This window comes from Lampetra planeri, chromosome 12 (genome assembly GCF_965212315.1).
Source record: "Lampetra planeri chromosome 12, kcLamPlan1.2.h2, whole genome shotgun sequence".
Classification (NCBI taxonomy): Eukaryota; Metazoa; Chordata; class Hyperoartia; order Petromyzontiformes; family Petromyzontidae; genus Lampetra; species Lampetra planeri.
The window spans coordinates 14,895,974-14,906,967 of record NC_136118.1 but is presented as its reverse complement, the minus strand read 5'-3'; the positions used below and the strand labels follow the sequence as shown (position 1 = coordinate 14,906,967).

The 10,994-nt window shown below is 47.2% G+C and overlaps 1 protein-coding gene across 3 annotated transcripts in view; it reads left to right on the top strand.

Moving 5' to 3' along the window:
• Window positions 1–4,514: 4,514 nt before the first annotated feature.
• The window catches only part of LOC144721746 (serine/threonine-protein kinase 32B-like), a 40,389-nt gene continuing 33,909 nt past the window's right edge, over window positions 4,515–10,994 (top strand). For all 3 annotated transcript variants that reach the window (XM_078599631.1, XM_078599630.1, XM_078599633.1), the window contains exon 1: window positions 4,515–5,127. In XM_078599631.1, the coding sequence (XP_078455757.1) occupies window positions 5,076–5,127 (52 nt within the window). In that variant the 5' untranslated portion in view covers window positions 4,515–5,075. The remainder of the gene's footprint in view (window positions 5,128–10,994) is intronic.

The window sequence follows — 10,994 nt, the reverse complement described above, 5'->3', positions numbered from 1 at the left end:
ACGTCGCGATCCGCGGAATCGTCGCGGATCGACTCCGCGATCCGCGCACCCGCGTCACCGACTCCCCCCCCCCCTCGTGTTGTTGTTGTTGTTCGCGCTCCCCTTCGCCGCCTCGTTCGCCTGACGTCCTCTTCCTCATCCCGCACGCCGCATTAGCATATCATTGACCGCGTTTAGTCGTTCGTAATCTTCAGGAATCGTGAATCGAAGTCTGCAGCGATTGATTCTATGCACGTCACGGCGTCAGGATGTAATCCTGTGGAGGATGACGCATCCCCGTTAAGGGGTGCGTGACATGTCCACTCGAAGTGTCCGCCATCAACGTCAGCCGTGGGCCATCCACTGCCGGGTGGAGGCCTCCTCAAAAGACGATCCCAGCGTGATTGTGGCGGCAACACAAACAATACAGGGGAGGAAGCTCGTCAAATTATCCAACAGTGACCCCGAACCGTGACCCCGAACCGTGACCCCGAACCGTGACCCCGAACCGTGACCCCCAACTGTGACCCCAACTGTGACCCCGAACCGTGACCCCGAACCGTGACCCCGAACCGTGACCCCGAACAGTGACCCCCGAACCGTGACCCCAACAGTGACTACCAACGCGACCCAAACCGGTAACCGTTTCCAGTGGAATTGAGTCATGAATTCACCGACGAAGAGGTCACGGTACAGCCCGACAATTGCTCGCTCACGTCACTGAGGGGGTCCTCCACTCGAGTGGCAGTCGGCCTACTCTTCCACGCTGACCGGCAGACGTCTTGAGAGACGTGGAGCCCCCCCCCCCACGCTGCTGGCGGACAGAGGCCGAGCTGAGAAGCGTCTCCCCTTGTTTGCACTGCTGCGCTGGGAGATGGAGGAGACCTCTAGGTCGCAAACTGCAGTGTGTTTGAGCCTTCCGATGTGTGTTGCTAGAAATGTATCTTGTATATGTACCGTTATGTTTGACCGTTTTGTTTTCAATTCGGTTACCTTAGTGTAAATGTACTTCACAATACAGTTGTGTAAATACTATAATAATAGTCCTCGACCGCAGTACTGGAGAAAGTAATGTGTGAATGTATTCATATCTTGCCGCTGGGTGGCGCAATGGGGAAATAGAATCCGCCAACACGGGGACGCGACTTCGGGTCGATGTCGAGAGTTGAACGACGTTCACTTGTTGTTGTTTATCGATGCTAGAAGTGCAGAAACGCACGCAACCCATACAGCAGAAATAAGAAATACAATAACTTATGGGAAAATTACATCGTGATAATCGTGAAATGTAATACCTCATTTTCATCTCACATTATGTGATGTTGCAGCAAACCCGAATAGAATAAGCCTTTAAGAAGCCCATGGGTGTGTATGGGTTGTTGTTCATTGTTTCTCGTTATAAAAACTAAAAACTCGCGTGGAGCAGCATAAAACACAGCCTGGGCAGTTATCGGAGACATATTTGGGTCGTGTCAACCGGTATCATATACACACAGTCCTCCACTGGGTTTCTAATTACAGCGGGTGTTTGTGTTTGAATATTACATTTCTGTTTATTCAGCTAAAAATAGTGTAGAAAATAAACGGGATGCATAAAACATGACTCCTTTCAATTATTTATCTCACCAGGTCAAATATGTACATGCTTTAATGTTTTTTTCGTGAATACTGAATTTGCATTTAGAATGCAGAGGCTGAAAATTATATGTTTTATATGAAAGGAGTCATCTTTCTTTTTTAAGACCCAGTGAGAGACAATAAGGGTCATATTCTACAACTGGCGAATGTTTATTTCCATATTTTTTGCGAAATATTTCATTTCCACCAGCTTTTGGTAAATCATCAATTTGAGAATCTAAGAGTGACAGACACTGTTGAGTTGTTTTTGTCAGATTTCATGGTTTATCCTTTATTTGTACTTATTGAAGCTTATTTCCAAGTTAACTGTTGTGCTTAGGAGTCTGGTTGACGCAGACTGTTCGGGAAAGTGCTGTTCGTGAGAACCTTTGAAAGCCAGCTCAGCACGCGACGAGGTGGGTGTGCAGCACCATGCCCAGCCGCCTTGGTCTCCCCAATGCTGATTTCTACACACCACACCAGGTAGTCGTTTAAAGGCTGAGTCAACCTTAAGGGAAATCCTGAACCAGTTCGGATATTCGTCACCAATGATGGTTGAGGGGAATTTGAAGTTCACTAGACTACGAATCCCCATCACGGCTGCTGTCCCACACACAAGCACTATACTGTACCCTACAACTATCTTGGCAGCCACAATACAGCAGCAATTCCTGCCCTAAGTTATTTGCTTGGAAGTTGAGTAGTTGAGGGTCAGTAAGCAGAAAGTGCCCTTAGCAGTGTCCACTTGAAGTGCCGATTTTGCTGGGGGGGGGGGGCTCCCATCGTTGTCACTTTCTTTATGTGTCAAGATGTTGTGCTTCCAAGCAATGCGGATGTTATTGCAATACGCTGTTGCAGTCGCATCGAAGAATAATAATATACCGCTGTACCCAGGGTCATACACTCTTCTGGCACAGCTTTAACAGGGCATTCCGTGTTGAAATGACATTCATAGGTTTTCTAAATGTGTCAAGTTGTCTTTTCCACTGAAGTCGGAGACTATCACACTGGTTAAAAGCATGAAACATGAGCAGTGACTTTGATGTATATCGGCCGAGGTTAGCTGCAAGTCCGTACATGTCCAGGGACCCCATACTCTTTGGCAGCCCCCAAAAGAACACATCGTTAAGTGTGTGGAATCTTTTGTGTGGGTGATAGGGCAAGAATAACTACATCAGCGTCAATGGTGCATACATTTTTTTTAATCGACCAAGCTGGAATTAATTTGTGAAAGCGACATCCTGATGTCGACTTTGCCTGCCTGGAGCAATGCTCGTGACGTTCCCTCAACGAGTCTCACACGCCACGTCGGTGATTAGCGCCCCAACGATGTCAATTACCAAGGTCTGCGTGACCCGAGTACAGACATTTGGTTTGCTACGAACGCAAAGAGCACGGCTTGACTTAAAGTCACAATAAACAGACGTGGTTACCAGGGAGGGGTAATGATCACTCCATCTACGGGACTCAAGTCAAGCATATTCGGTCAGTGTGCACACCCTGGGGGTTTGTTCAATGGCCAGCAGCCATGGCGCAGTGGCTGTTGTGCTGAACTTGTGCTCACGAGATAAATTCCTAGCCACGGCTAACAACAGTGGCAGCCCCGCGCTGACCAGCGTGGTGAAGTATAGTCGCATGACAATCAAAGGTTTGGATAGTACTGTACATGTACGCGAAAACAAGACAACTTTTACATCGGTGAATATAATCATATTTAAATGTACAGTACGTAACATTGATACAGCGCACAATATACGCAGTAAAATAATATAATCAATGTAAGTGAACCCAAAGCTGTTGGGCCCATTGCCTTAAAGGGCGCCCGTGTGAGTTGTAGGGACTCGTCGGGTTTAGTGCACATCGGACAGAACTTGTCCGCGATTAGTTTTAACTGTGAACAAATACGACGCGATGGTTCTTATTTTCAAAAACGTTCCACGCATTTTCAGCATCGTACTTGCATGCCCGGTGCTAAGGCATGGCTGGTACTAAGGCATGGCTGGTGCTAAGGCATGGCTGGTGCTAAGGCATGGCTGGTGCTAAGGCATGGCTGGTGCTAAGGCATGGCTGTTGCTAAGCCATGCCCCGTGCTAAGGCATGGCTGGTGCTAAGGCATGGCTGGTACTAAGGCATGGCTGGTGCTAAGGCATGGCTGGTGCTAAGGCATGGCTGGTGCTAAGGCATGCCTGGTGCTAAGGCATGGCTGGTGCTAAGGCATGGCTGTTGCTAAGCCATGCCCCGTGCTAAGGCATGGCTGGTGCTAAGACATGGCTGGTGCTAAGGCATGGCCGTTGCTAAGCCATGCCCCGTGCTAAGGCATGCCTGGTGCTAAGGCATGGCTGGTGCTAAGGCATGGCTGGTGCTAAGGCATGCCCCGTGCTAAGGCATGGCTGGTGCTAAGGCATGGCTGGTGCTAAGGCATGCCTGGTGCTAAGGCATGGCTGGTGCTTAGGCATGGCTGGTGCTAAGGCATGGCTGGTGCTAAGGCATGGCTGGTGCTAAGCCATGCCCGGTGCTGAGCTGGAGAGCGGGCAGTGAGCCGCCCAGGTGGCTCGGGCACGGGGCGAGGATGAAGGAAGACGGACACAAGAAGGGGCTGTGGCCTCGACGACTAAGCCGCCACTGCACGACGGAGTGAGTTGCTTGCGTCCCGAGCGAGGCGTCACCGCGCGCGATGAACTTGGAGCGAGCGACGCGCAGCGCCACGAAGCGTCGCCGTCTTGTTGCGCGCCTCGCACACAACTCTCGTGGCACTTTGAGTCACGTCACCTCCTCCTCCATTGCTAGGCAACCCCGCAGCGCCCTCCTCTTCCTCCCTCCCCGCAGGACCCCCATCCTCCTCCTCCTCCCCCACCCCGACTCGCGTGCCACCGAGTGGACGAGACTCTAAATATTAAAAGACCTCACGGAGTGCGGGACACACTCTCACCCTCTCCCTCTCGCAGCCGGAGCGGAGCGCTCTTCCATCCCGGCGTCTCCGAGTTTGATTTTCGCTCACGGCCACCACCGGTGACGATTGTCTGAACCGGTCCTGGGCCTCTCTTAGGTCGACTCAGCCTCAAATGAGTACCTGGTGCGGTGCGTAATCATTGCTAGGAGGGAGACGAAGGCGACCGGGCGTGGTGCTGGCCACCCACCCCCTCGTGTGCCACAGTGCCGGCTCTTCATCGGTGCTGCTACTCGCTAACAGCACTCGCCCCAACAGTCTGTGGAGGCTACACGGTGTGAGGGGTGGGGGGCATCTCTCTATTTATTGTGAGCGGTCACCCAGCAGCAGTCCAGCCGCGGTCTCCTCCCGGCTCTCGCTACTGCTGCCGCTGCCGCCGTCGCCTCGGTGGCCACGGGACGAACTCCGCGTCCCTCCTCCTCCTTCCCCTCCTCCTCTACCCGAGCTGGAGCCACGGCGCCGCCGCCGCTGCTGCTGCTGCTGCGCCCCGAGCCCATGGAGTGATGATGGTGGGGGGCTGCACGGGCCGACCATGGGGGGCACTCACTCCTCGAAGAGAGTCGTGTTCGACGAGAACGAGGACGGTGAGTGGTGGTGGCTCTGTCGTGTGTCACGCACGGTGGATTGTTTGTGAAGAAGAGCTTCATAGCTCATCGGATTTCTCTAGGAAAAATACGGATTGTGATGTAGCATTAATGGTGGGGCGCCGTCGTGGCGAGGATCGAGATGTCGTGCCTCCTTCGCCTGGTTCGCAGGTGGACGTGGGTTCGACCCCGGGCCCTGGCGATACCTGTCTAGTTTGGAGTTCGCAAGTTCTTTCCCCGTGGTAGATTTTTACTCCGGGGTTTCCCTTCCACATTTGAAAAGTTACCAAAATGCAAAGTGACTATAACACTATTGATAGCTGTAATTTCCAAAAGAACATTTTGACTTTTTAGAATGTGTACAATGTGTTGTATAACAGTATTATCGAAGTTGTAGAACATTTACATTTGTCTGCTCATGAGTCAATTATTATAGTGCGCCGTGAAATGTGATCAGGATGTCGAGATGACAGCTGAACCGGTGACTAAGATACAGTCGTATTATCATATTATATGCAGCTGCCATGATACAGAACCATATGTTCCCGTCATGGAGCTGTATTTACAATGCCAACGGGCTACAATTATCAAGATCACATTCATGGAAAGTGACATTGGTCTTGCATATTTAAATCTGTAATTTGTGCAGAAGTATACAGTACCTCGTCTCGGAATTTAAGATTTGGAGCTGGGCTGTGCAATTATTTAAGTAATCGATTACTCAGTTCCTTTCCGTTACTCGACTAATCGGATAACGCGCACACAAATAGTTGTAAAAGGCAAGTCTCACCTCTGTTCCTATGTGTGCCGCTGGACGGGAGGTGATGTGCGAGACTTGGTGGTGCGATCAACATCGGCTGGGTGTGGCTTGGAGGGGGGTTCTTGCCTTCGCGGGGTAAGATGAAGTAGCAAAAAAGAAGTAAATTCTAATTTTTTGATCGATTCATAGCCTTAATCGACTAACTTTTCCGGCACTAATGAGAATGAAGGTTGTTAAGCCAGGTATCGGCAGAAATACCGCAATGATGTTGAGAATACCTTCGTGCGAGAATGAGTCTAATACCACTCTCATTCTACCTTCTAAACATTCATTCCTAACCAACACTTTTGCTGGGAAGCACTGTGGCCCGCACTTGGAAGAATATGAGTTCAATTCCCAGTCGGATTCATATCTCACTACAGCCAATAAAACAGGACATCATTTGTGGGATGACAACAGAAATTTTTTCTGCAAAATGTATTTTTCTCCTGCCATGGGAATGTGGAACTTCCACCGATGAGGACTGCAAATGGATACGAATTAATGATTGCTTGGGCAGGGGAAAACCTGATGCCATTTAAAGCAACACTGGTGTTTCTCATAATAGATAATCGAGCTATATTTAAATTCCCTCCAACCCGACTGTGTCTGTGAGCATGCTCGACCGCTGACACAAATTAAACCCTCCAGCAAACAGAACAAAGCTGGATGTATATCCCTTATTCATACACAGACACCCCTTGTGTTAATCACATAAACGCTCTTAATGAAGCTACACTAAAACCTTAACACTGCATCATTCCAACAGCATTTATATACTGTGCTTTGTGCGGTACTGTATTCATTCAGCATAAAAAATAAACATTAAAAAAACAACGTTTTGTTTATCTGTATTGAACATTAGAAAAATATTCGATATATACTAAACACATCCTATCATCATCATCAGTAGCCATGATCTATCCACTGCTGGAAAAAGGGCTCTTCCACTTGTTGCCATCCCTTGTCTCATCGTGCAAAAATCCCTTTCGCCCCTGCACAGCAGTTGATCTCATCGCTCCTCTGTGCTGCATATCCTCGCTGGAGAGAGAGTTCCTTCCTTTGGCTGCTCGTTTGTTGTCAGTCTCGACCATCGGCCGTCCTCCCTTCGAGGAATGTGTCCTCCCCAAATCCACTTGTCTTTACAGTCAGTGACGCCTCTGATTTGTATTTTTTCTCTGATCCATGCATTCCTATTTCTGTCTCTCAGTGTCATTGCAAAAGCTTATTTGCGTCTATATTTCTTATCCATAGGCCATAGCCTATGGCCGACAATAGCTTTAGTTATGGTGAGCTGCAGAGGATAGTCTAGCAAAATCCATTGTTGTACTGTTGTTCTAAGCTCTCCACATCTATGCTGCCCACCTTGACCTGTCTTGAAAACTAATTACCCCACGATTCGGTAGTGGTACAACAGATAAGAGGTCTGCACTTGTTAACTTCATGGCAAGTAATGTGCCCTGATTGAACACTTTATTCTTGAGGCACATTGGTCTGCTGCTTTTCACGATAACCTACTCTTGGTCGCCTCTTCATCTCGTCACCTGGATCCCGGTCCACCGTTTATAACTGCACCCGCTCTAAGGACTCTCACACATCACAGGGGGTTTACTATCGTGCTGCCCTGGGAGCCCGGCGACTCGAGTTCGATTCCCTGCCATGGCTAACATCAGAGTGATGTCTGAACCGGTTCTGGGTCCCACCCCCACCCTTCACCAACCCGTAGTCTCCAGGGTGGTTCAGTACGGTCAAACAAACCGTACTTTAAAAAGCACTGGCTTGTCAACGGGCTGTACGTTAAATTAATTCCTGATTCGAAGTACTTTGAGAATTGTCCATGCATAGTATGATTGCAGTGGTACGGAGGGCACTAATGGGTATATATAGGAAACTGAGAACACATTTTACTGTGGCTAGTTGTGAGAAGGAACTGCAGTGTTGCACAAGTGAGTGTGAATACATCGGGGATATAGATTATTGACAAGAATACTCTAAAGCGTTCCCTCCGATTGGCTACAGGCCAGGCTTATGGACCTTTTGACACATTGAAACCTCTGACTTGGAACACATTACTACTGCACGTGGTAAATTCCCACAGGCAGAGTCGGATCCAGATATTTCCAAAGGCGGGGAAAGTCTAAACATGTCAAGGCTCTTAAATAGGTCCTCACATTAATAATAATAAAAACAAATGCAATCTAATGTCTCTGGTAAATGTCAATAAAAAGACAGTTTTGTGGGTCTGGGGGCAGGGGCCACTGCCCATGCGGAATATATGTGTACACAACGATGTATGACAGGGATGTACTGCATTGTTTTTAACATTTGCACTTACAGTACTGTAATCAATTTGCCAAATGGAAATCAATTTGTCAATTATTCATTACATTTTAAAAGGTACTGATGTAATGCATTGCATACATGGGTGGTACGCCACCGCCTCACCAGGAACAGCATAGCTTTTCATTTGAAAGTGAAGCTGAATAACTGAATATCTTTGACCTGGTAAACACAATTGTTTGTAAAGGGGACCTTTTAGATGAGAAAGGCCAATTCCCACCAGGGGCCACATATGGGGAAATCCATTGCTTTGGGTGAACGCATTCATACGACATATATAATTTACTGTACTGTGCTAAATGTTATCCACTGTGTTCGTAGATGGCTCTTGCCAAGTAACATTTGCCATTCCGGCAGAATTTTTTAAAGAGGTTGCACTCTGCTGATGGGAATCGGAAAATTTAAACTGGCCCAGAGTTTGCCAACGTAATAATTTGTCCAGAAAATCCACAGGCTGATGGATGAGCGTGTTTCTTTTATTATTATTTGGTGGCGAAACAGACTTTGTCCATTTATTGTTTTTTTTTATAAAGTTCACTGCCGGCTTGTTTTTCTATTGTGCTTGCAACTTGCAAAAACATCCAAGGCCTGCGTTGGTTGTGCTGCTGTGCTTCGATGGGTCGATCTTTGCAGCATGTGCAGCCCCCTCCAGATACAACTCTAGAGAGACCCTCTAGACGGTATTCTCGGCCTACTCTTCCAACTTGGCCAGATGTCGTAGACCTGCCAATCGACTAACTGTCGTGCAACCATTTACACGACTGGGTGGACAGATTTGGGGGTATTTAACAAAATATCCCATTTTTTCAACTACCAGCGCCAGGAAATCAAACCGGTGGCCTTTGCATTGCAAGTCCAATGCGGTAGCCATGAAACCATGGCAACATTTGTTGTCCGCAAGTTTTGGAGAACAGGAAGAAGCTTATAATTGACAATAAATTCACCCTACAGTGTTAGACACAACCTCCGTTGATAAGGTCAAGGTCACAGACGGGAAGGCATATCAGATTTCAGCCTTAATACATTACGTGTTAAATGCTAACCATACTCAACAGCAAGGTACCATACGAGTCGTGTTAGAATCATATACAACTGTACTGCCAAAAGTCTACATTCCATTGATTGGCCATGGCCACACTCAGAAATACATCTCATTATTAAGACATTAAAAAAACACCACTTTGTAAGAAGTCGACAGTGGTCGTCCAGTCGAGAGACTGGTTCCCACTAAGAGAATGTGAAACTTCCACCAGTGGCTCAAGGCCACCAATGGGAGATAAGTGGCGACCCCATTGCTCGTGCGGGCAGAGACACCGCGTGCTAATGCATCGTGGCAAATCACACACGGTGCCAGGCTTGTACTTGTGTGAATCTGAGGTGTAGAGTAGTGCTACGAATCGCGTGATTACTTCGCTAAATAAGGGAATGGGAAACCAACTGAGCCCAATTGCGTCCTGTTTAAATTTGGCAACATTTCTTATCAGATTTTCATTTTCCTTAATCTTCATTTTCGAAACTTTGGCAACATCTTAAATTTCAATGTTTTGGTCAGATGGTTATGCTGCAGAATTGTACTTGTAGCTCCTGTTGCAAAAAAGGACAAACGCCCACACTCTGCTCATCATCATTCTGCACCGATGATTAGCACAGTTGGCTATGTACGGTGCAAAAGAAGTTCAACATACGTTCATTCTGTCCGAGATCAGTGTCTCCGCACCACCCACGGTCCATGTGTCTCGCCAGAGAACGGTTGCGAGTGGCACCTACCCTCAGCACGTCCTGCAGGATACAACGTGGAAAATGACAGATGTTATCGCAAGCTATGCAATATCCCACAATAAGCCTGCTTGAAGTCTTGACTATTCAGAGATTTTGATCGTAAAGTTGGCATTTCCAATACATTGTTGGTCAGGATAGAATGTTGGTCTGAATAGACTTTTCTTTATGATATTATTCCAGAATAACAATTGGGATATTTCTGCATGAAAATATTTTACGTACGTTTTGGCTACCTTGAGACATTCATTGCAACTTTTGGAAAATTCCTGCATACACTTGGGAAGTTTGGCTGGAAAGTAAATTTTAATTAGTCAAATAGTTGAATGTGAATTGTGCCAACTTTATATAACAGACTTGGTTGTGAGTGACTGATGGAAATTCTAACCGTGTTCCACATTACATTAGAGCCTTGGAATGTTTTACTTGGGGATGCTTTAACAACAGTAGAGTATGTTGATTTTGCATCAAGGCCACGATTTACAATGTAACCTTGAACTCACGGTCATATCCTGAGTCACACACATTCAATTTCAATAAGTGAGTACACACTTTATAATTAGCAGGTATTCGGGTCTCTCTGTTCAAAACCATATGCATACACTTTATGCATAGCATCATTTTATCCGCGGTTGCTTTGGATTGCCCTCTGTATTTCACCGTCCTAGCTCGAATTCTCTTTGTTCTTCAATCCGGACGTGATGATGGATGGGAGAGAGATCCCAGCAACACAATGGCTCCTCCTCCACTGGCTCTGACTCCCTTTAACAATTTTACAACTCTTTGAGCATAATGAGTTGAATCACTGTGTCTGCTGTCATGTCCTGTGTGACCTGGACGTTGTGTTTCCACAAGTTTCGTCTTTTTAAAGACATTAGGCTCTCACCTAATAGATAGTATTCTTGCTTGCACATTTCATCATGGAATACTTGTTGTGTTATGGACGGTATTC